Source organism: Cucurbita pepo, chromosome LG16 (assembly GCF_002806865.2).
Source record: "Cucurbita pepo subsp. pepo cultivar mu-cu-16 chromosome LG16, ASM280686v2, whole genome shotgun sequence".
In the NCBI taxonomy this organism is placed as follows: Eukaryota; Viridiplantae; Streptophyta; class Magnoliopsida; order Cucurbitales; family Cucurbitaceae; genus Cucurbita; species Cucurbita pepo.
Genome location: NC_036653.1, coordinates 4,745,118 through 4,769,680, shown reverse-complemented (window position 1 = coordinate 4,769,680; position 24,563 = coordinate 4,745,118). Strand labels below are relative to the sequence as shown.

At 36.3% G+C, this 24,563-nt stretch overlaps 4 protein-coding genes and 4 non-coding genes across 10 annotated transcripts; 1 reads left to right on the top strand and 7 right to left on the bottom strand.

Annotated features, from left to right (window-relative positions):
• Window positions 1–5,964: 5,964 nt before the first annotated feature.
• Window positions 5,965–6,086, bottom strand: LOC111777913. Its single transcript, XR_002812437.1, has one exon. It is a non-coding gene; the product is annotated as a small nucleolar RNA SNORD14 (small nucleolar RNA).
• Window positions 6,087–6,210: 124 nt separating this feature from the next.
• LOC111777933 lies at window positions 6,211–6,311 on the bottom strand. The gene has a single exon (XR_002812456.1). It is a non-coding gene; the product is annotated as a small nucleolar RNA snoR99 (small nucleolar RNA).
• Window positions 6,312–6,441: 130 nt separating this feature from the next.
• Window positions 6,442–6,564, bottom strand: LOC111777910. Its single transcript, XR_002812435.1, has one exon. It is a non-coding gene; the product is annotated as a small nucleolar RNA SNORD14 (small nucleolar RNA).
• Window positions 6,565–7,493: 929 nt separating this feature from the next.
• Window positions 7,494–7,576, bottom strand: LOC111777946. Its single transcript, XR_002812467.1, has one exon. It is a non-coding gene; the product is annotated as a small nucleolar RNA snoR117 (small nucleolar RNA).
• Window positions 7,577–8,804: 1,228 nt separating this feature from the next.
• On the top strand, window positions 8,805–13,408 carry LOC111776848. The gene is made up of 5 exons (XM_023656238.1): window positions 8,805–9,114; window positions 11,343–11,512; window positions 11,970–12,030; window positions 12,825–12,894; window positions 12,979–13,408. Exons 1-5 carry the CDS (start codon window positions 8,949–8,951, stop codon window positions 13,097–13,099), a joined length of 588 nt encoding a protein of 195 aa, XP_023512006.1. The 5' UTR covers window positions 8,805–8,948; the 3' UTR covers window positions 13,100–13,408.
• A 1,043-nt stretch (window positions 13,409–14,451) lies between these two features.
• Window positions 14,452–15,782, bottom strand: LOC111777461 (GATA transcription factor 5-like). Of its 2 annotated transcripts, none has more exons than XM_023657082.1 (3): window positions 15,683–15,782; window positions 15,247–15,584; window positions 14,452–15,183 (listed from the first exon to the last, which is right to left on the bottom strand). In XM_023657082.1, the coding sequence occupies exons 2-3, from the start codon at window positions 15,577–15,579 to the stop codon at window positions 14,494–14,496; spliced, it is 1,023 nt and encodes a 340-aa protein (XP_023512850.1). In that variant the 5' UTR covers window positions 15,580–15,584; window positions 15,683–15,782; the 3' UTR covers window positions 14,452–14,493. The 2 variants fall into 2 exon arrangements, with proteins under 2 accessions (XP_023512850.1, XP_023512851.1); XM_023657083.1 differs by having other exon boundaries at window positions 14,452–15,156.
• Window positions 15,783–15,893: 111 nt separating this feature from the next.
• LOC111777460 (GATA transcription factor 5-like) lies at window positions 15,894–17,233 on the bottom strand. 2 transcript variants are annotated; one of them, XM_023657079.1, is made up of 3 exons: window positions 17,125–17,233; window positions 16,689–17,026; window positions 15,894–16,625 (listed from the first exon to the last, which is right to left on the bottom strand). In XM_023657079.1, exons 2-3 carry the CDS (start codon window positions 17,019–17,021, stop codon window positions 15,936–15,938), a joined length of 1,023 nt encoding a protein of 340 aa, XP_023512847.1. In that variant the 5' UTR covers window positions 17,022–17,026; window positions 17,125–17,233; the 3' UTR covers window positions 15,894–15,935. The 2 variants fall into 2 exon arrangements, with proteins under 2 accessions (XP_023512847.1, XP_023512848.1); XM_023657080.1 differs by having other exon boundaries at window positions 15,894–16,598; window positions 17,125–17,230.
• Window positions 17,234–20,870: 3,637 nt separating this feature from the next.
• On the bottom strand, window positions 20,871–23,614 carry LOC111777028 (beta-glucosidase BoGH3B-like). The gene is made up of 7 exons (XM_023656472.1): window positions 22,820–23,614; window positions 22,645–22,735; window positions 22,407–22,552; window positions 22,083–22,326; window positions 21,903–22,007; window positions 21,641–21,823; window positions 20,871–21,566 (listed from the first exon to the last, which is right to left on the bottom strand). The coding sequence occupies exons 1-7, from the start codon at window positions 23,248–23,250 to the stop codon at window positions 20,871–20,873; spliced, it is 1,896 nt and encodes a 631-aa protein (XP_023512240.1). The 5' UTR covers window positions 23,251–23,614.
• Window positions 23,615–24,563: the final 949 nt, after the last annotated feature.

The window sequence follows — 24,563 nt, the reverse complement described above, 5'->3', positions numbered from 1 at the left end:
AAACTAAAATAAAATAGGATAATACGCTGATAGGGAATCAATGAAAAAGGGGAAAAGAGAGTGGTTGAGGGGCAAGTGGGGATTCCCATATTGCAAATGGAGCAAAATTATATTCTTACCGTCTTCCAAAAGGCATTTATGTTATGTTTTTCCCTTTTTACCCTTTTCAAACTAGCTTTAACCCGGTAATAATCCGTTCATTCGATTGATTTCACCTGATTCAGTTCGATCGTTTGATTTGTGGTTCTAAATATACTAATGGCTCGATTCAGAGATTTTGAAAACATGTAGATATGTTCGAGGACGACTGTTTAAGGAATGTTACACGAAAAACGTATTTGGCTGCATGGTTGATTGTTTGTCAACCAATTTCTAACACTGAACCTATCTCAATGGACAAAGGTAACGATAATATCTTAGTCGTTGGTTGAGTCACAGTGTCACTCCCCCTGTGATTATACTACGTGGGAATATTAGGGGGTTCAGCGTACTCATTGGTACACTGCTCCGTTCTTGTCTCTAACACCAACTATAACAGCTCAAGCTCACTACTAGTAGAAGTATTATTATGAAGCTGAAACAAATCATAGATAATAATATGCAAATCATATAATCACATAATTAAAAATTTTGAATTATATACAATTCGCATGTTTTTTAAATTAGAAAAAAATGCATTATTTAGAAAAAGACTTATATTTGGTTTATTCAAATTGCATTTAATAATGAAGAGGGCCTCACTAATATTTTCAAGCCATTAACAATTATTAGCATATAATAATAATAATAATAATAATAATAATAATAATAATAATAATAATAATAATAATAATAATAATAATAATTCGCCTAAAAATAGAATAATATTCTTTAAACTTTTAAAAAAAATCTAAAAAATACCAGTGATTAATTAAATATTCTGAGAATACCTGTGAAATTTTAAAAATAGTATTAATACTCTTAATTATTATTAAAAAAAATTTCAAAAAAATTCTTACTGTCAATATATGGATAAAAACCATCTTTCGACTTATCTCCAAATTTTTTAATGTTATTCTTAAAAATTCACGAGTATGTTTTAAACGTGATACTAACGAGATGAGTATTTTTTATTTTTTATTTTGACTGAATAAAGGTATTTTTGAAGTTTTATTTTAAACGAATAAAAAGTATGTTTGAAGTTTTTAAAAAATTATGAGTATTAATGAAACTAAAAGAATATTTCGTTAAAAAGGTATTTTTGAATTTTTTTAATATAATATGAAATTTTCATTCAAAACTAATATTATTAAAACTTTTAAAAATTTATCGATAAAATTCAAAAGTATTTTTTATTATTAATTTATTTGAACCAAGAGACATAAATCATACAATATGCTTTAACGAAGATGCGAAAAAAATATTGTTGAAATTATCAAAAGATATTTCAATTCATGTCACATCGAATAAGAATGAAGTTTCATGTTATAAATTTTGGGTGGATTACCATTTAGATTTATTGTATTTCGTTAATGTATTTTAAGACTTTTTATTTACTTTGGGTTACAATTACATAATGGTTCATTATGTCAATTAAGTATGAATGTTACCACTCTTGGAATGACTTTATAGTTTCATTTTGAGACTATATAAAGCCAGGTATGTTGTATTTGTAGGAAGACGGTAAAAAAATAGTAAAAGGAGCATTTGTGCTTTCTTTACCCAATGATTAAGTTTATTTGCATGTAGAATCATTGAAACTCGACATGATCAATCTTGCTTGTGAACAAGTGTTCTTGCATTGAGATATTTGATCAACAAGAATCATTCAAGCTAGACATGATCGATCTTGCTTGTGAAGTGATTCGAATCCCAAACAATGTTCTTGCCTTGAGATATTCGATCAACAAGGTAATCCGAATCTTACTCTCCTTGTAGTGATTCCTTATCGTATTATAGAATATATTGAGATAAATAGACATAAATAAATAAATGGTTTTATTATTTAATTATATATTGAGTAATGATAAAGTGGTATGGATTCAATGTATTTGTGGATATATATAATTGACCAATTTAATTATATATATATATATATATTTTTTTTTTTTGTTTCCCAAAAATAAAATCACACGTCATTTATGAACTCTGGAAGTCTCCAATTTCAGTATTTTTAAATGAATTTAATTTCTTCATACAACGTGTGCTATTATTCAATGTTTTAGAAATGTGTGTTCCTTTATTTCAACTATTATTATTATTATTATTATTATTATTATTATTATTATTCCAATTAAATTCTCTTTTTTTCCTTAAAAAATAGTAATGATATTAAAAAAAATATTAATAATAACAATAATTTTTATCCGAAAAATATATTATGGGATTATATTTTGACTTCATAAAGAAATATCAACTTTATTTTACTTTTTTAAAAGTCAACCATAACAAAACGTTTAAGAATATTTTTAAAATTTATTAGAGTTACGATAATCAAATTTAAATACTAAAATAAAATAAATTAAAATATAGGGACTAAAATAATATTATATATATATATATTTGGAACTAAATTTTATTGTATAGGTAGGGCAGAACTTTTTTTTTATTTATTTAAATATTTTTAAAATTATTTTGAACTTTTTTTATTATTATTTACGGACAAAAATTAAATTAAGAAATAAAGAAAGGACCCATAATATTTAACCAGCTGGGTTATATTGGTGAGAACATAACCCAACTGGTTAACACTAATACTCTTACTTGCAAAATCTCAATGTTTAACCAACTGGGTTATGTTCTTGATAGCGTAAAATAAATGTAAGTTGAACGGGAAGTGATGTTTCCAATGGCGGACGGGTGAGTAACGCGTAAGCTCTTAGGAGGAGAATAACAGCTAGAACCAGCTGCTACTACCTCGTACACTGAGGAACAAAAGGAGGAATCCGTTCGAAGAGGAGCTCGTGTCTGATTAGCTAGTTGGTGAGGGAATAGCTTACCAAAGTGATGGATGAGTAACTAATTCGAGAGGATGACCAACCACACTAGGACTGAGACACAACCTAGACTCCTACAGGAGGCAACAGTGAGGAATTTTTCTCAATGGGCAAAAGTGGAACGGAGCGTCTACAGGTCATGAACTTCTTTTTTCGGAGAAGAAGCAATGACGGTATCGGTAAAATGGAATATTCTCACACAAGTAAATGATAAAATTCCAAGAGAGAAAAAATAAATAAATAAAATAAAAAGAAAATAAAGAATTAGTAAAATGTGAATGGGGGAATTTTGAGTAAAGGTGAAGTTTTTGAGATTGACTGGTCGTTTCTTTCTTTGAAGCGCAGAGGATAAGATGATATGATGCCGTTTCAGACTGTTATGGCAGTTGGGCGGTTACAGCATATCTCCATTATTATTATTATTTTTTTTTTTAAATTTCATTTTTTCTAAATAATAATATTATTAAATAAATAAAACAGAGCAAATGGGAGCTTTGATTAAAGCTGAAATTTTATTACTCTATTCTCAAGTTATCTCTTTTTCTCGTTTATTCTAACACACTCCCAAGTTTATTCACTTTTATATAACACACACCTCTTTCCCCAATCCGAAACGTTTTCATTTCGTCTCTATACTTTATTCGTTAATTCTCGTTTTTTGAAAAGGGTAAAGTTTGAAGCTTGTTGATTAGATTAGAATGCACAGCATGTGGGGAGCAACGTTCTCTTAGGGTTAGTAATCTTCCTCGAATGTCAAACTTGCATTTACGATGAGGGGGAATTGTATGGATTTTATGATTCTTTTTTAATTTTCTTAGATGAACGTATTGTCGTACTACTTGTACAAGTTGGGTAGAAAAATCACAGATTGGGTAGAAAAATTATTTGTACAAGTTGGGTAGAAAAATCACAGATTGGGTAGAAAAATTACAGATTTAGAATTCACAACCCAAATCCATAAAAGTCCAAAACAAAGTCAAAGTCATCAGAGCTTATGCTCAAAGTGTATTGTGAAGAGTAGTGATTAGGGGTGGGTTTGGTTAATAACCCTATTTTCGAGGATTGAACCAAAAATAAAGAAAAAACTTAATCATAAAAATAAAAATTTAACTGAATTCACTTTTATAATTTGAATTAAATAGTCTGTGAATAGTTTATAACCATGATTATCCAATATGTTAGACAAATTGGTAGACATGACATATCGAACAAACTATAAAAAATTAATATGTATTGGATTAGGAGACATGAATACAAACGATGTCTATTAGACATGAGGTTTTGAACGAAGGAAGACAATATTGAAAAAAAAAAAATATATATATATATATATAATTAAAAATGAATAGAATATATTCAATGGACTTGCATTATCCCTAGAAAAACTCTTTTGGTTTAGTTTGGTTTGGTTTGATTGTGAATGGAAGCAAAAGGTGCACCGGGACCCAATCAAATTTGATACTTTTTTACCATAGGTATCTCGATTATATTGATGAAATTTTAACATTAACGTAGTTTAATGTCGATTTTGATTTTAGTTATGTGACAGTTTAGGAAGCACAAGTATTATGCTTAACACGAAAAGAGTAAATATGATAGATTTATAAATGGAGTATAAAGATAAGATATGTTGGGAGATCATCAATTTCAATGGGGAAAAGATGATAGAAAAGAGATAGAGAAAAGGAAAGGTATATTCATTGATTGATTGATTGATTCATGAATTGTGTTGCGCCTAATCCAGCGCCTAGAAATGCGTGCTTCTGCCCTCCTTTTCTCGCCTCCTCTCTCCCACATGCTATGCTTTCTTACTCTCTACTCCTTGTGCCTATCCATCCATAATCGGTTGGGTTAGTATTAAACTTATGACTTCAAATGGGTATACAGATGTATGTTATAAACAGGAATGGAGATGGGAAGCTTGAAGTCGTGACGCATCACCTACGAGATCAGAAAGACCCCACTTCGACTCAATTTGAATTATGAAATTGAATTAGATTCAAAGGATCAAACAAATTTAGAGGGACTCAATTTGATTTATGAAATTGAATTAGATTCAAACGATCAAACAAATTTAGAGGGACTTCATCAATTCAATACCTAAAAATTAAGTCCATGACTAGCAAATATTAATTTTTTAGTTAGATTTTCCTTTTGAATTTTTTTGGACTTCAACTATTGACTTGGTCAAAGGATTTGGGGACGATGCCATATCGATTAGAAGAAGGAAAGAGTGCTAATGTGGTTGCTGGCCCCAAAGGAAGGTAGATTACGATGTTCAACATTAGTTGGGGAAAAGAACAAGGTGTGAAAAACTTTCGATAGAACTATCCGTTCTAATTAAATCACTTCCATCCATGCTAGTTCTTATATTGGAAAGAGAATAATATCAGCTAACAGTTGGACTTTCCGTTTTGGGGCTATCCTCAGGGCTTACATTCGAAGTGGATTCCTTTTTGGACTTGGGAGTGTTAGGGAAGAAGGAGAATAAACGAGAAAAAGATCAACTAATAGAGTTTGAATATCGTATTGTTATTTTGAATTGGGAAAGTAACAGGCCCAAGCATTCAACCTAAAGAGAATATGGACGAACGATGAATTTACCAATCAATCACACATAAACGATGCCTCACGTTATGGGCCTTCCAATTTGATGTAACTGGGCTTAATGACTGGGCCCAAAATACTAATTGGGCCCTTTTTGGGCAAGCTTGCGCAGAACTTCAAAACTAAGCCCAACCTAAATTGTTATGAAATCCCAATATTTTGCATTTAATAAAACCCTTAATATAGGTTCATTATCAGAAGTACACACTAATACACGTATTTTTTAAGTTAAAATTATCATAGGTGTATGTTAGTAATCTAAGCTCTTAGATTTATCATACTAAATTGACATAATGCTGAGTAATATTAATCCAATTTCACATAAAGCTTGCAGACACAGTTAGAGATGACGCCTTTTTTATACTTGAGGAAATTGTACATGAGACTCAGACATCCAAGGAAGGATAAAGCAGCACTAGCTCTCAAGCCCGGCGAAGGCGAAAGCTCTTAGGCGGCCACTGCGAATGTTTTGAGAAACAAGCCTTCAAGATATCATCATCGTTAACATAATTTCAAATACAGAATGGTTCATAGAACAAGCATAACCAACAATGCAGTCAGTGGATGTGAAAAAAACAAATGAAAAGAATATGGAATATGGGATTTTCTTTTATATGAAAAGAAGTAAAGATCTCCCATCCAACAATGATCAGCAAGCCATGGAGGACAGAGCTGACAAAGTGAAAAGGATGGATATCAATTTGTGGGAACTGTAAATCACTGAAGCACTCTGAGAACTGCTAAAGAGGTATATATTAAGTCCCCAATCAGTCAATGTGGGGATTTGAAAAACCATGTTCATGTAATCAAACAAAATTTTTGTATATGTAGAGTGCATAGATGTTATTGTTTTCATTAGAGTCTCAGACATCCAAGGAAGGATAAGAACAGCAGAAGCTCTCAAGCCTGGCGAAGGCGAAAGCTCTCAGGCGGCCACTGCGAATGTTTTGAGAAACAAGCCTTGTATTTATCATCATAGACCCATAAACAAATAATCAATCGGCCGATTAAAAACATAAATCAATCAAAACCATTGCACTATTCCACAAAAAACACAGGAAAAGGATTAAAGATGATGAAATTTCAATTGATGAAAGATGTATTGCAAATTGATGCAGAATGATTCAAGTACGATTCGGTTTCAAATCACGAAATTGAAAATCATGTAGAAAAAGGAAGTAAAAATGTGGAAAAATCTGAATGCACAAGCATCATGAAGGACGCATACGCCAGAATCTCATCTCCCAAAGATTATTATTGGCAACGTACAGCGCTGAAAACGCTACAGAAAATTTGGAAGCGCATCAGAGACTCTAATTTATTGCCTTCAGACAGAAGATAATCAGCAGAGATCGAAATCAAAACAATGTCTCAAAGATCGATTGGAAAAACATGTTGAATGAGAAGAACGTAAATTTTTATTGGAAATTTGACTAAAGAAGTATGGGGATTGTAAATTTTTATTGGAAATTTGTCTCAAAGAAGTAGTTCGTAATTTTTATTGGAAATTGTCAGAAGGTTTTGAAATAATTGACTAAAGAAGTATTAAAAGTTGATGCAGAATGGTTCAATTTACGATTTGGTCTCTAATCACGAACTTGAAAAAAACTAGTAATGATTAATCCGCACATTTAAATGAGATTCAAACAGAGTTGGGGAAAAATCAAAATAGAAAAATCATGATGTAAAAGGAAATTAAAATGTGGGAAAATCTGAATGCATAAGCATCATAAAGGACGCAAACGCCAGAATCTCATCTCCCAAAGACTACTATCGGCAACGTACAGCGCTGAAAACGCTACAGAAAAATTAGCGCATCAGAGACTCTAATTTATTGCCTTCAGAAGAAGATAATCAGAAGATAACAAAATCAAAACAAAGTCTCAAAAAATGATTGAGAAGACATGTTGAAGGCCTCAGAACATAATGTTTGATTGAATGCTCCATCGAATTACTTCTCAGATGGTACGGACAAATTTTCTACATCATAGGCCATAAGAGATTAACAAAATCAAAAAAAATTGAAGAACAAGATTTAACCAAGAACACAATTGAAGAATCTGATAGCCCGTCGACCGTTTGAAGAAACATGGGATCCCTTGAGACGACTGCTGAGAGGAGAAGCTTGATGGAGTTCGTAGTATTGGGTGGAGTTTAAATAGAAGATATGTGGAAACCCTAGAAGTATATGGGGTTTCTATAAAATTACTAATTTACCCTCGTGTATATTCCGGCTATGCAAATTTTTAGGTTACCTATGGTTTTTTTTTTTTAATTATTCTCCTCGTTAATTTCATATTTTTCGGGTCAGATTGAGATATTTTTTAGACTAAATCAGATTATTCGGTTAAATTCAAACGAACCCTTGACTCTATCCAATCATAAATTCTTTTGGTTAGGTTCATCAATTGTTCGGGTTATTAGATTTTGTTAATTTCGTTAATATGAACCAATTGCATTCACCTTTCCGTTGACTCAGAAGGTTTTCCCTTAACTCGGAAAATTGAATCCTGTCTAAGGTTTTCCCTTAACTCGGAAAATTGAATCCTGTCTAAGGTTTTCCCTTAACTCGGAAAATTGAATCCTGTCTAAGGTTTTCCCTTAACTCGGAAAATTGAATCCTGTCTAAGGTTTTCCCTTAACTCGGAAAATTGAATCCTGTCTAAGGTTTTCCCTTAACTCGGAAAATTGAATCCTGTCTAAGGTTTTCCCTTAACTCGGAAAATTGAATCCTGTCTAAGGTTTTCCCTTAACTCGGAAAATTGAATCCTGTCTAAGGTTTTCCCTTAACTCGGAAAATTGAATCCTGTCTAAGGTTTTCCCTTAACTCGGAAAATTGAATCCTGTCTAAGGTTTTCCCTTAACTCGGAAAATTGAATCCTGTCTAAGGTTTTCCCTTAACTCGGAAAATTGAATCCTGTCTAAGGTTTTCCCTTAACTCGGAAAATTGAATCCTGTCTAAGGTTTTCCCTTAACTCGGAAAATTGAATCCACATTCATGTTCTAACAAGTATCTCGATCATCCAACTCTTGACATCCCTGGTCTAAAAGGTATCTCAATCATGATTTTTTTGAGTTGGGTTGATCAATGGTTCGGGTCACTAGGCTAAAAAGTATATCAAGGCGACTCGACCTGATCCACACCCCGATCTATACCGGTCTAAAAAATTTGTGTGAGTGACTAATTAGACACCAAGCTTAACCTATTAATAACTTTTAAAGGCTTGGACAGATCCACGCTATTCCTCCAAGTTTTGTAGCCTAGTATTTGCTATAGAGAGGGTTCGCGGGTGAATCCTTCCCTTCCCACCTGTAATTGTATCGCGTTCGTGTTCATAGCCAGAGAGAGTTGTCAAGAACTTGGAGATGGATGAATCAGACGGAGGTCAAAATCCAGCGCCTAACCTTACCTCTAATGGCGCCAAAGATTCGAAGGGCAAGTCCTGTAAGGGCTGTCTCTATTACTCTTCGCTTCAGAAATCCAAATCTAAAACGCCTACCTGCATTGGATTGTCCAAAACTCTCGAGCAGGGTACCTCTCTCGCATTCTTTTGTTCAGATTCCATTTGATTAGCGATTACCATGAAATTGATGATATCGGTAATTAGCTCAGAAGCTTTTAGATTCGTTAATTTGTTGTGCTCGATTTCATTTTTTGATCTTCTGGGTGTTTATCATTTTTTGATTGCCATTTTGGGTTCTGCAATGGCCGCCTCTTGAAATTCAATGGTTACCGACTCACCGGTGTTTGGTCTTTTCCGTATGATTATGGCGGTTGTGCATAGTGTTTGAAGGCTGTCTTAACTTTCTTTGATATGATATTGGTGTAGAAAAAGCGAGTATATAGATTCTATCGAACAAGTGAAGGGCATTTCTTTGTTGTATCCTTATTGGCCATGGAGACCAAAGGAACATCTTAAATGGAAGCCAATTGATTTCATGAATGGATGACCCTTCATAATTGTAATAAGGAGATTGTTGGTGTTCATGGGGAGCTTAAACACCATGTCCCACAAGGTCTTGAGCGAGGTGGCTCAATGAAAAGAGGCCTTGTGGGTTAAGCCGCCATAACCACATATCTTGATGTCGATGCGTGAAAGAAAAGACAAGCAGACAGTAGAGATAATTTTGGGAACAATATTCTTAGGAGTAGGGACCTTACGGGATCAAAATGAAAACTGGACTACCCTTGCAGAGGAATGGCTAAGCATGGTTAGTACTATAAGTACAAGAAAAGAAAAGACTATTAGCTGAATGAAGAATATAGAATGAGCTACATTAGTTTCATTTAGAAGTTAGAAGTATGAGAGAAAGTAGGAGTACTCGCAAAAGACGATTTCTCGGTAAGTGTTTGGGGATCGGTAGAATGAGCTACATTAATTTCACTGAGAAGTTAGAAGCATGAGAGAAATTAGGAGTACTCGCAAAAGACGATTTGTCGGCAAGTGTTTGTGGTGTCCATAGCATATCTGGGTAAGGATAATTTTGTGTTTACAGTTGATGGTAGGGATGGAATATTGGTGTGATATCCCACATCGGTTGGGGAGGAGAACGAAACACCTTTTATAAGGCTGTGGAAACCTTTCCCTAGCAGATGCATTTTAAAACTTTGAGGGGAAGCTCGAAAGGGAAAATCCAAAAAGGACAATATCGGCTAGCGGTGGGCTTTGGCTATTACAATTAGTGTCCGAGCTATGGTGTAGGACTGTGCTGGTTAGAAAGAAACCAGAGGCTGTTTGCAGATGAATCCTCTACTTTTTGAGTCCTTTTGTAGCTGTCTACAGCTCACTGCCTCTTGTGGTGTCACAACAATAGCAAATTCTCTTTTATTAGTGTTATTATTATTACTATCTTACAAACTAGAGAAAGAAAGAGCGGAATCTCTGTAGATCATAGCAAGTTTCTTTTGTACTTATCGAGTGTAGTTGATCACTAACAATTAGAAAAGCTTATGTGTAATTAGCATCCTCGGGAGGGGGATGCCACTTCCCCTATAGTTGGGTTGCGAGATCTCACATCAGATGGAGAGGAGAACAAAGCCTTCCTTATAAGGGTGTGAAAACCTCTCCCTAACAAATACGTTTTAAAACCTTGAGGGGAAGTCCGAAAGGGAAAGCCCAAAGAGGACCATATCTACTAGCAGTGGGTTTGGGCTGTTATAAATGGTATCAAAGTCAGACACCGAGCGGTGTGCCAGCAGCGGTGTGCCAGCAGGGACGCTGGCCTCCAAGGGTGGTGGATTGTGAGATCCCACATCAGTTGGAGAGGGAAACGAAGCATTTCTTATAAAGGTGTGGAAACCTCTCCCTAACATACGCGTTTTAAAACCTTGAGGGGAAGTCCAAAAGGGAAAAAAATCCATAGAGGACAATATCTGCAATAGCGGTGGGCTTGGACTATTACAAATGGTATTAGAGCTAGGCACTGGGCGGTGTGCCAGCGGGGACGCTTGGCCCCCAAGGGCGGTGGATTGTGAGATCCCACGTCTGTTGGAGAAGGGAACGAAGCATTCCTTATAAGGTGTGGAAACCTCTCCCTAATAGGCAGTTTTAAAAAATGGTTTTAAGACTTCTTACAATTGAAACTTCACTTTGTTCACATTGTAGTGCAATTACTTGTGTCCCTTGCCTCATTCACCTTGATCATTTTTTCGAATATTCGTGGATTGAAGTTTGGTTTCCTTCAATATTTAGTAGTTCTTAATTACAAATAACATTAACATTTCACGATATATATAGTAACATTGATTTTTGTAAGCAGTACCCAACTACATAGTGGGAGAAACTGAGTTGGAAGCTTCAAAAGAGGGACGCAGTCTTGCAGACTTCAAGTATGCTTGCGTTGGTTACTCTGTCCACTTAGAAAAGAAAGATTCACCAAATGATGTGCAGAACAAACAGGCTGAGCTTCCCTTCTGCGTTGGTTTAGAGGTTTTTAATATCTCAACTTTTCTTTGAGATGCAAAAAAATATTAAAATAACATAATTTCCTTTCGTGCTAAATTAATAAAAAATATCTTTAAACTTTTAAAAGAAAAAAAAAGTTTCAAAACACCCTTACGGTTAGTTTATTGAAACTGTTAATACTTTGTTTCAGAATACTACTACTTTTAGAGATTTAACTTTCAAAAGTAGCATTAATACTCTTAATCTTTTAAAAAGTTATTACCCTTAGAAGTATATGGTCAAAACCATTTATCTACATCCCATAGACTACCTCCCTCTTCAATTTCCTCGCTCTCCTATGATTCAAAGGTATTTGTAAAACACTTCTGATAGTTTAAGTGTATAAATGCTCTAGTGTTAGTAGGTAAACATTAAAATGCTGTTTTAAGCTGAGTTCTTGATCTTATGAATGTGATCTTGACAATAAACATATGCTTGTTAGGTATTGTTGGACAAAAGGCCAGCGGAACATTCCCAAGCTCATGTTCATGATAAAACTGAAGGTACTACAAGTTACCATATCATTCTTTTCGAGTACTAATATCTCTCAGTTTTTAGATAGATATCGGGTGAGGGGGTTCGAGATGTGGCTAGGTTTAATGCTTACTTGTGGGTGTTAGTCACTAGACGTGACCTTTCTGTAATTCTGAGTTTGCTCTTATTCATTTGAATCGAAGTCCATATCGTTGTTAGAGTCAGACTTCTTTCATTGGGGCTTGTTTTTTTGTATGTGCTTGTACATTCTTTCAATTTTCTTTGCTGGAATTCGGCATGAATCCTCGTTTAGATCTTCCTATAGTTTTTGGAGAGATATCGGGTGAGGGGGTTTGAGAGGTTGCTAGGTTTAACGCCTACTTGCGGGCGTTAGTCACTAGACGTGTGAGATCTCACATCAGTTGAAGAGGAGGATGAAACATTCTTTATAAGGGTGTGGAAACCTCTCTTAGCAGACTGTGTTTTAAAAACCTTGAGGGAAAGCCCGAGAGGGAAATCCTAAAAAGGAAAATATCTGTTAGCGGGGGTTGTTACAAGACGTGACCATTTTGTAATTATGAGTTTGCTCTTGTCCGTTTGAATCGAAATCCTTATCAGTTAGAGTCAGACTCCTTTCATTAGGGCTTGTTTTTTTTGTATGTTGTATATTCTTTCAATTCCCTTTGCTGGAATTTAGCGGGAATCCTCGTCTAGATCTTCGTATATTCTTTCATTATATAAAATCCGATTCCGAGATCGACGAACCCTTCAATCCCATGTCATAGAGATACTAATCTTCAAGTTTGGTCTTGATATTCAACAGATAGCCCTGCCTTTCCACAGCCACGCAACTATAAACCATCCTATGCAGCTGGAGACGAGTACCTAAACAGGCAAGAACTTTTTGACACTTTTATCTTTTCACTGCCAAGTATGAATGTCACAGAATCTTAATACCCAAAGAGTGCAACGCGCAGGTTTACACGAAACGCAGTCCTTGTCGCATCGGGCGTAGCGAGGAACGTGAACAAAGTTTGCATATACATAAAAGAAAGCTTCGACGATATTTTACACCCTTACCGAAGACGACCAAAATGATGTACGTCCATGAACTGCTAGAAAAAGATCAGTCATCACAGTAAATAGGTATGTTGCAGAACGCCAACAACGCCTGATCATACGTAACATTGATCAAATGCACGTCCTTATAACTGTGTAAAGATGACGTCAAGGGAGCACGTCGTCTTTACGTGGCTGTAATAAATAATGTAACGAATTTAAATTCTTATGATTGTTCAAGCCATTGATTTAAACCTCGAGATAGAAAATTTTGAATTACATGTTCGGTCCCCAAACTTTTTAGAAATTGAATGAAAGATATCTACTACGTGTGGTTGTGATCGAGCATATGAAATGCCAATATACTTTAAATTTTCAAATTTGCTTTTTAAAATTTTGAATTTTGAAAAAAGGAATTATATTTTTAATAATAATAAATAAAAAAAAAAGAATATTTATGAAGAAAGTGAGCATTCATATTTGGTGAATGAAATAGCACCACTTATGGCCCCTCCCCAAAAGTAGAGATAATATCAACCACTCACCACCACTCACCTTTATTGCTATCTACAATCCCTTTAATAATGTCTCAACAACAAATTAAAAGCTTCAATAATGTTCCAAAATGCTCGAGAAAAAAATTCGAACCAAAATTTTAGAACAATATGGTATCTAAATCGTACATATGAACACGGTGTGTGACTCGTGTAGCGTGTACTTGAGTCTATGTTACGGTGTGTGACTCTTGCAATAGCTTTCTTTTCTCCTCTCACTTTGTCAACAAGAGATATATGCGTGCATATGAAATGCAACCTAGTGGAGGGTTTCTTTTCACCGACAATTCTAATATATTTGTCCACGTTATGATCCTTCCTTTGTTGGGTAAGTTTGAGGAAGCTCGAAAACATTCTTCGAGTGGTGCTTGCCTTCCAAGGTTATATAGGGAACTATGTCGAGCTAGTCGTGTTGAAGCTTTAGAGATATCAAGCCCACTAATACCATTTCAAGTGTGAGCTTCAATACTCGAATTAAAAGACCTGTGATCGATCATTATACTCAACTAGGTAAAAGTTATAACACAACAAAATATCGCTCATGCAATTTTTCATCAACCACATCTTGATGTACCATCATGTTCGTCGTGGAGCTCGTCCAAGACGACAACCACCATGTGATACACGAGTTTCATTTTATTTTATTTTAAGAATTAGATATTTATTCGACCAATTTTATTATTTCTAGAAAAAAAATTACGTCCGTTAAGAGAGAGAATAAGAGTATTTTATACGAGTAAACATAGCTTAAGTAATACAAAAATCCCCTTCTTTTCCTACCTAAGCATATCTGATCTACTCTAAATTAACAATTATCTAATTAATAAAATTNTGGTCTTTTTTCCATCTTTCCGGTCCAACGAGCTCGGTTCACTTTGTTTAGTAACTCGGAACCATAGGGGCCAAGTCGGACGCCGGTTCAGGGACCTCTTTCGTCTTCCTCATTTCAAGCACTTTCCGATGACTGTTCGAGTGAATACCGCTGCAAAAAGTGGGACTCAGCGCCGGTCTATACTCCGGGAAGAGGCGACCGGATTTATACCGGACCCCACAAGCGTTACAGAGTGTTTTGGCCCCGTTTGGACCGGTCCGCCACTGTGGGGTCCTCTGAACAAGACAATGGCTGCACCGCCGCGGAATCTGACCGGTCGGACCGACGGGTTGAAGAACCGCCGCCGCCGCCGACGACTTTTTCCTCTGCTTCTTCGTTGGCTGGCCGGAGACGTTCAAATAGTCCACGTTCTCGCCGGCGTCGGAGAAGATGAACCAAGGTGCGGCGGAGGAAACGCCGGAGGACGAAGACAAGGACGACGACGACGACGATTGGTTGAGAGAAGAACTGGTGGATTTCGCTTGACGAGATTGTCTCGGCCTTTTCGTCCTCGGTCTCACCGGGAAAGACGTCGGCAAACACGAAATTACAGCTCCGGTGAGTTTCTTTTCCGGTTTGGAGCGGTTCAAAGACACGGCGGCGCAGGAATATTCCGAGCCAGAATCATCGACGAATTGAGAAACCCATTCAAGGTCCGCTAAAGCATCGCCCTGAGAAGTGGGATTTCGATTTTGATTCTGAAATCTTCAAACAATTAGAACCAAAACACAAAAAGAACAAAAACCCAGAAATTAATTTACCGGAATAGCAAGCTCAACGCCAACAACCGCCTTCGAGCCCTCTTCTCCGGCGGTCGGAATCCCGCCGGACTGGTTCGAATACGGCGAAACAGAGAGCCGATTTTTCTCAAACTCTTCGTAATCGTCATCTTCTTGAACTCTCAAAGCAGACCCATGTTCAAAATCTCCATTAGAGAAGTTCAAAAACTCGTCGACCTCAAAATCCTCGCCGGCGACGAGATCAGCTCCGTTCGAACACCCACCTTCCTCCACCATAGCATCTGGTTGAGCAAATTTCATGGCTAATTCCCAGTGGAAACTCGATTTCAAAGCCTTAGCCTCCAAACACTCCATTTTTTCTACAACCAAACCACCGAAACAAATGCCTTAGAAACATAAATCATTAAAAAAAAAACATTTTTTTTTTTCTGTTCTTGTTCTTTGTAATAATTAGTACCTGTTTGAGAGGGGGGAAAAATAATTGCAGGGAGAAATGGAAAGATGGGTCAGATGGGCAGTTGCAGATTCCAAAGTTTGAAAGGATAAATTGGCCTTTTTTCAAATANAAAAAAAAGCTACACTAAAAAATTAATGCCTTGGACTAATTTCTCCCTAACCCTACAAATACAAAATGGAGTCCTTTTTAGCTAAAATCTGCCCTTTTGGTCTTTTTTCCATCTTTCCGGTCCAACGAGCTCGGTTCACTTTGTTTAGTAACTCGGAACCATAGGGGCCAAGTCGGACGCCGGTTCAGGGACCTCTTTCGTCTTCCTCATTTCAAGCACTTTCCGATGACTGTTCGAGTGAATACCGCTGCAAAAAGTGGGACTCAGCGCCGGTCTATACTCCGGGAAGAGGCGACCGGATTTATACCGGACCCCACAAGCGTTACAGAGTGTTTTGGCCCCGTTTGGACCGGTCCGCCACTGTGGGGTCCTCTGAACAAGACAATGGCTGCACCGCCGCGGAATCTGACCGGTCGGACCGACGGGTTGAAGAACCGCCGCCGCCGCCGACGACTTTTTCCTCTGCTTCTTCGTTGGCTGGCCGGAGACGTTCAAATAGTCCACGTTCTCGCCGGCGTCGGAGAAGATGAACCAAGGTGCGGCGGAGGAAACGCCGGAGGACGAAGACAAGGACGACGACGACGACGATTGGTTGAGAGAAGAACTGGTGGATTTCGCTTGACGAGATTGTCTCGGCCTTTTCGTCCTCGGTCTCACCGGGAAAGACGTCGGCAAACACGAAATTACAGCTCCGGTGAGTTTCTTTTCCGGTTTGGAGCGGTTCAAAGACACGGCGGCGCAGGAATATTCCGAGCCAGAATCATCGACGAATTGAGAAACCCATTCAAGGTCCGCTAAAGCATCGCCCTGAGAAGTGGGATTTCGATTTTGATTCTGAAATCTTCAAACAATTAGAACCAAAACACAAAAAGAACAAAAACCCAGAAATTAATTTACCGGAATAGCAAGCTCAACGCCAACAACCGCCTTCGAGCCCTCTTCTCCGGCGGTCGGAATCCCGCCGGACTGGTTCGAATACGGCGAAACAGAGAGCCGATTTTTCTCAAACTCTTCGTAATCGTCATCTTCTTGAACTCTCAAAGCAGACCCATGTTCAAAATCTCCATTAGAGAAGTTCAAAAACTCGTCGACCTCAAAATCCTCGCCGGCGACGAGATCAGCTCCGTTCGAACACCCACCTTCCTCCACCATAGCATCTGGTTGAGCAAATTTCATGGCTAATTCCCAGTGGAAACTCGATTTCAAAGCCTTAGCCTCCAAACACTCCATTTTTTCTACAACCAAACCACCGAAACAAATGCCTTAGAAACATAAATCATTAAAAAAAAAACATTTTTTTTTTTCTGTTCTTGTTCTTTGTAATAATTAGTACCTGTTTGAGAGGGGGGAAAAATAATTGCAGGGAGAAATGGAAAGATGGGTCAGATGGGCAGTTGCAGATTCCAAAGTTTGAAAGGATAAATTGGCCTTTTTTCAAATATATCAAATAATTTATTTTGAATTTGATTTGATTTTTTTTTTGGTGAGGAGACTTCATTTTTACCTCTCATCTCGTAGGCCCGACTTAACCCGACTCAACATCATCAAGCCAAGGCTCGAGTCTAAGCTCAAGTTCAACGAGCCTTAAATATTGTTCGAACTTGAACCATTCAATATTCAATTATTCACGCACACCTATCGTTCAACTATACTTAATTCAATTAATTAAGACATATATAGATAATTTGATTTTTAGACGAGAATTCAAAACGTGGGACCCACAAATGAGAGAGATGGAGGGTCAAGATTGGATGTTGAGATGAAGCCTTGGGTAAATAAATTTCCTATTTTTTGTGCGTTGAAATTTCTATTATTTTTACGAAANTTTTTTTTTTTTTTTTTTTCTTTTTTTTTTTTTTTTTTTTCTTTTTAAACTTTTATACGCATGCTTTTCTGGCGGGCTTTGTGCGCCTCTTATTATCCCTACCTCACAGGCGCGTGTAATAATCCACCACCGTCCGATGGATAATTCCTTGAATCGAACGGTAAATTGCGAGGCTCGTGAAATGCACGGGGTGATTGATTTCTGTATTGTTGTTTATTAGTGATAGATTATGGAAACTCGCGTTGGCAGGCACCGTGAGCGCGTGGCATAATTCACCTTTTCCTTTTCTTTTTTCATAAATTAATACAACTTTTATTATTATTGAAAAATAGTTATTTAAAAAAAATTTAATCAATAAATACAAATTTATTTAAATAAGAATAAAATATTTTTTTCCATTAGATAATTTAATTGTTGCACCATAAAATACATCTTATTCGCAATTTGTACCGGAGAAGAGAGTGTCACAGTCATGCTTGTCTAAGACGTGTTGTTTATGGCTGCATATTGAATGTTTCAGTTATGCTTGTTTAAAACATGTTGTCCATAGTCGCACGTCCGTTCGAAATTCCTTTTATATGCTTTCCTGTTGTTAATATAGAAGTTTATGATCGTTCGCCAAAATCATGTCTACATCAGGGTTAAAATACTTCAAAATGTACTACAAAAGGGATGTGACTAATTGTCAATTATTTTCTCGCTCATGTTTTCTAAAACATTTTTCTCGTACGTCGATATTATCCGCAAAGTGTAAATTTCACGTAACTAACTTATTCGTTAGGTTAAAATAAGTGTCGCACAATCATTATCCGGTTACCACAAGAGTGAGATTATAATAAAGAGTTCATCAAATCGTCCTTTAAAGTGGTAAGTCAACTGAAACAATTGATTTTTTCGTTAGTTAATCAATTTAATTATATTTCACGTCCATTAAGTTAAATAAAATAAATTTAATAAGCATGTTATTCCAAATATCCATATATTAGATACCGTTTTTTTAGTTAAATGGGACCATAGGGGATTTAACTATATAATAAATGTCTTTCCATTAAATTATACAAGTCGATTAAACTTAAGTTTAAAAAAAATTATATAAATTCCACATTTTATCTGGAATAAAAATAGCATATTATTTATATGTTTTTTTGAGATATTAAAAAATTTAATTACGATTAGATAATTTAAATTAACTTCAAAATTAAGTTTAAGATAAAGACGATGAGTAGATAAAAGATAAAAAGTAGGTGAGAACCGGCTTGAATTGAGAAGGTTCAAATGACTATAGGACGAAATCTGGTACGGGTTGGTTTTCTTTTTTCCTCTCGATTTGGATTGGGTTAAATTTTTGAAAAATCGAAAACTTGCGTCAGCTTGCAGGTTTACATTATTTTTATAACCCGAAAAATAAATTTATAATCCAACCGAACCCTAATATTTAACTATTATAATCAATGTTAGCGATGAACTGTGACTTGTGAATATTCAACGTTTTATTAAATTTTAGTTACTAACGTATGTATTATAGATAAATAAGATATTTTTTTAATTATTAAAAAAATAAGAATAACCTGACTTCAACTTGTTTTGGTCACCAACACGACCCGTCTAGGTTGATCCAGAAAATTTCTCTAACTCAACTCGATTCAAATCATGTACATCCCGAGCCGTCTGATTTTTTAAATTATTTATTTAATTGAAATAGAGAATTCCACAAAATAATAATAATAATAATAATAAATTAAGGTAGTGGATTTTTACTGTTTTGGATTTTTTTAAATATAATTTTTTTTTTTTTTTTGGCAAAATCGATGTTCGGCCATCTTTGACGAAAGCAAGCTTTTTCATCGTCCACTTGCCCCATCTTATCTTCTTATTTAATTAATTAATTTAATTATTATTATTATTATTATGGTTAATATTTTCATCATTTTAGAATATTCAAATTTTAGCAAATTTAGCTCATAAATGTTCTTAGAATATTGAATGGTAGATTGTGACGTTGACACTAAAAAAAATCTACTAGTTGACCAAGTTTATTGTAAATTTAGTATTTATATGTTATTATGTTTATTATGTTTTAGTATCTCCATAAATAAAACTTTATTCCATCTACTAAATTATCCAATACGTTAATTTTTTTTACCTTGTTTATCAAATCAATAAATTTAAGACTCGGGTTGACTTTAGCCCAATTGATTTCTTTTATTAATATTATACGAACTAATTTTTAAGTGTTTTATAGCTATATTCTTAAAAAGTTATTAGTTTAGTTAGGGTGTTTATGGGTTGAATTGGGTCGAGTTAGAACATTTTTTAGACCAAACTCAATTGTTTGGGTCGAGTTAGAACACTTATTAAATAATAATGAGTCAATCCTAACCCAATCATGAATTTTGGGCTGAGTTTGGGCAAATTGTTCGAGTCATTTATTTATAATTAAAGTAAAATAGTAGTTTGTAAATAATTATTTACTTATTTTTAAATATTTAGTTAAAATTTGTCACTTAATTTTAATATGCATTTTAAAAAATAATTTTAAGAATTGAGGGAATATTATATATATATAATTTAAAAAATAACAAAAAAAAAAATTGTGTCATTTTTTCCACAAAGTTTTTATTTTATTTATTTTTTATTATTTATAATTAGTTGCACTTATTATTACTGTATTTGATGAATGGTAGGTAGAATATAAAAGCAAATGGTTTAAAAAAATAATTAAAATAAAATTTAGGGATTGAAATTAGCAATAAATGGTGCAATAATTGATTATTTATGGAAAAATAATATTTTAAAAGGGAAAATAATATAAACAATTTGGAATTGAAAAATACCCACTCAGGTTGGCCGAGTTAACGCAACTCTATGTTCGGGTTGGCCGAGTTAACGCAACTCTATGTTCGGGTTGGCCGAGTTAACGCAACTCTATGTTCGGGTTGGCCGAGTTAACGCAACTCTATGTTCGGGTTGGCCGAGTTAACGCAACTCTATGTTCGGGTTGGCCGAGTTAACGCAACTCTATGTTCGGGTTGGCCGAGTTAACGCAACTCTATGTTCGGGTTGGCCGAGTTAACGCAACTCTATGTTCGGGTTGGCCGAGTTAACGCAACTCTATGTTCGGGTTGGCCGAGTTAACGCAACAAAAAAATGTCAACCGAGTAATTACTAGAAAAAATAAATAAAGGAAAACTAAAATAAATAATAATAAAAAAATAAAAAAATTGAGAACTCGTAATTCTTTATGAACAGAAGCCCTAGCTAGATTTGTTAACAGGCTCGGTTGTAAGCCCAAATCCCAGAGGGAAAAGCGGATTGTAATTCTCGTCCCCATAGTTCATCGGAAGTTGATCCACGGTTTTGAACCACGTCCTCGCCAGCTTTCCGGTGAACCCATAATCACCGAACAGTACGTCGGCGACGCCCTCGCCCTCTGTTCCCGGCAGCCATGCTGCCACCAGCGCGTCCAACTGCGACATGTACGGATGAATCGTCAGGGGTCGGCCGGAGACGAGGACAACGACGCACTTGACGACGTTGCATACGTGCTGGATCGTGTCCAAGCCTCCTTCCGGGATAGTCAGGTTCAGGTTGTCGCCATTGGTCTCGGCGTACGGCGGTTCTCCTACCACGACAATGGCGTACGTGAAGTTGTTCGCCTTCACGTAATCCGCCGTCGGACTTACGTCGTGTACGACCTCCGTGTTTGGATCGACGCTTTTCTTCACCGCCTGGAGGATGGTGGTTCCGGTTGTGAGATTGTCGCCGCTGAGTCCTTTCCATTTGATCGTCCAACCGCCGCACTGGTAACCTAGATTGTCGGCGTGAGCTCCAGCGACTAAGATCTTCGGCGCCTTCTTCGACAGAGGAAGAACTGGATCATCTGCATTTTCGCCGTTCTTCAATAGAACAAGTGATTTCCTCACTGCTTCTCTTGCCAAATCTCTGTGTTCCTGTTCAATTGAATTGCTAGATTTGTCAAAATGATATTCAAACTGAGTTTCTTTGTGTTTTTAGGTCAATTAACCTGGCTTCCAAGCTCATTTACAAATCTGCCATCGGCCATTGGATTCTCAAACAGCCCCATTACGAACTTGACTCTCAAAATCCTCCTTACAGCGTCGTTGATTCGGTACATCGGAATAGCCTTGCTGTTGACAAGGTAGGTAAGGCCATCGATGAACTCCTTGTAATTTGTAGGAACCATAAACTGAAACACGACAGTAAAACTAGTTTTGTAGGATCAAAGATGCCATGTTCATTGAGATTGCCTCTGTTGATAACCTTACCATGTCTATTCCTGCTTGAACTCCGGATAGGATCGAGAATGTGTAATTTGAATGAGCTGGGTCTGTGATCCTATCAATACCTTCCCAATCAGAAATTACAAAACCCTGCAATAGTTTGTCCGTTCAAATTTAGGGGCTTGTATAAACATATCATTCATGAAGATTTAGTGTAATACATACCCTGAATTTGAGAGTGTTCTTAAGGAACTCAGTGATGAGTTCATGATTTGAATGCATCTTCTTACCGTTCCAACTGGAGTAGGAAACCATTATTGTAGAGACACCCTTGATTATGGAGTGATAGTATCCTGGCATGTGAATGCTCAACAGTCCATGCCTGCTGATCACAGTGTTGTTCTCATTGATACCCCTTGTTGTGCCGCCATCGCCAACAAAATGCTTTGCACAAGCTGCAACCTTGTCTCTGTTATGAGGCCAAGAAGTTTTTCAATTAGGTTCCTTGAAATGGATAAACCTCCTAATCTCTAGTGGTTGAAAAGTTACCTTCCACCAACATAAGGAACTCCTTTTGAAAACCCAGATGGGATTTGTCCTTGCAGCCCAATTATGATATCTGTCATTTCTTTGACGATGTCGGGATCTTCGCTGTAGCTTTCATAACACCTTCCCCATCTAGGATCTCTACAGACCTGAGATGAAAATGTTCATAGTTCTGTTTGAATCAAACAGGGTTTAATGTGGGAATGTGGTAAAAGGGGGAAATGAATTCAAGAAGACATACTGCTATGCATGGAGCAAAGACATAATCGATCCCCGTTGCTCGAACTTCTCTAGCAGTAGCAGCACCAATTCTCCTTAGAAGTTCAGGTTCCCTGTCACATGAGAGAACTATTTAGCCACAAGTAATTCTGTGTCGGTGCACGACAGGTTCGAATCCTCCATCCATATATTATCACCTAGTTGCGCCGAGACCAACATTGTGGGGAAAGACTGTGGCATTGTAGACAATGCCATGACCATGGACGGCATCAATTCCATACATAATTGGAATGCCAAGCCTACTTGATAGTGAGCCCTGTTGGAATGAATTCACCATGTCAATCCACACCTGTGCAGTAGCCTGTAGAGATGGGGCACTGTCTCCGCCGCTAAGCACACTGCCAATGGAGTAATCTCTAACGATCTCCGGTGTGACGACAGAGCGATCCAACTGGGTCATCTGCCCAATCTTCTCTGCTAGAGTCATTCTATCCATTAGGTCCTTGATTCGGACGTTTAGCGGCTGTGCCGGGTCCTTGTACTTGACATGGTCGTCATGAGCAGCAGCCAAAGCCGGCCAGCCACAGAGTAAAAGTACCAGGATTGAGGATACTGTCACCTTCATCATCTTCCGGTGAGCAAAACTTAACAGGACTTTGAATTTTGTTATATCGTTAGGTTGGTTACGCCTCTTTTTATAGTCAGATTGGTAGTCCCTGAATATCACTTTCTCCTCCGTTTGAGGCGGCGGCCTCCAACGGCTTTTAAAAAACTGATTTTCAATTTCTTATCTATGCTTTATATTCTTGGAAAAATATTTAAATCTTAATTTTACTTCTTTGTTCAGGATTTTCATGAAATTTCAATTTTGGTGTTTAATACGTCTGATCTATTTACTTACTTATTATACTCCTGAATATGAAACCAAAGATACTGATATCTTGGCAGCATTTCGAGTAACTCTTTAACCGGGAGTTCCACCCGAGGAAGCAGGGGCCTTTTTTTTTTTGTGATGAAAAATGAATTTGTTTAAATTTATATAAGACGTGATTTATTAAACTAGAGAGTTATATTCATTTACTGCGTTTATTTATTTTGCATCGTTTAGTGCCATTTTTTAGTATAATAAGTGAAGTATAGAGATTCATTCGACTTCAACTTAGGGTGAGTCGTGGCCTAATATCAAGTCGAAAGGCACGTGGCCATTGGTTTGAGCTNTTCTTAATTCATGAGTTGTAGGGAGGGACTTATGTCACCACAAACAGAGACTAAAGCAAGTGTTGGATTCAAAGCTGGTGTTAAAGATTATAAATTGACTTATTATACTCCTGAATATGAAACCAAAGATACTGATATCTTGGCAGCATTTCGAGTAACTCTTTNTGAAAGGATTCCTATAAAAGGTTTCATTAACTCCTAATTCATGTCGAGTAGACCTTGTTGTTGCGAGAATTCTTAATTCATGAGTTGTAGGGAGGGACTTATGTCACCACAAACAGAGACTAAAGCAAGTGTTGGATTCAAAGCTGGTGTTAAAGATTATAAATTGACTTATTATACTCCTGAATATGAAACCAAAGATACTGATATCTTGGCAGCATTCCGAGTAACTCCTCAACCGGGAGTTCCACCCGAGGAAGCAGGGGCCGCTGTAGCTGCTGAATCTTCTACTGGTACATGGACAACTGTGTGGACCGATGGGCTTACCAGTCTTGATCGTTACAAAGGACGATGCTATGGAATCGAGCCTGTTTCTGGAGAAGAAAATCAATATAATCATTTGATTCTAAATCTAATAAGATAAGTTGGTCTTTTTTTAAAAAAATTGAATTTGTTTAAAATTTTATAAGACATGATTGAAAATTTGATTGTAAATCTAATAGACAGGTTGGTTTTTTTTTTTTTTTTTTTTTTTTTTTTTTTTTTTTTTTTTTTTTTTTT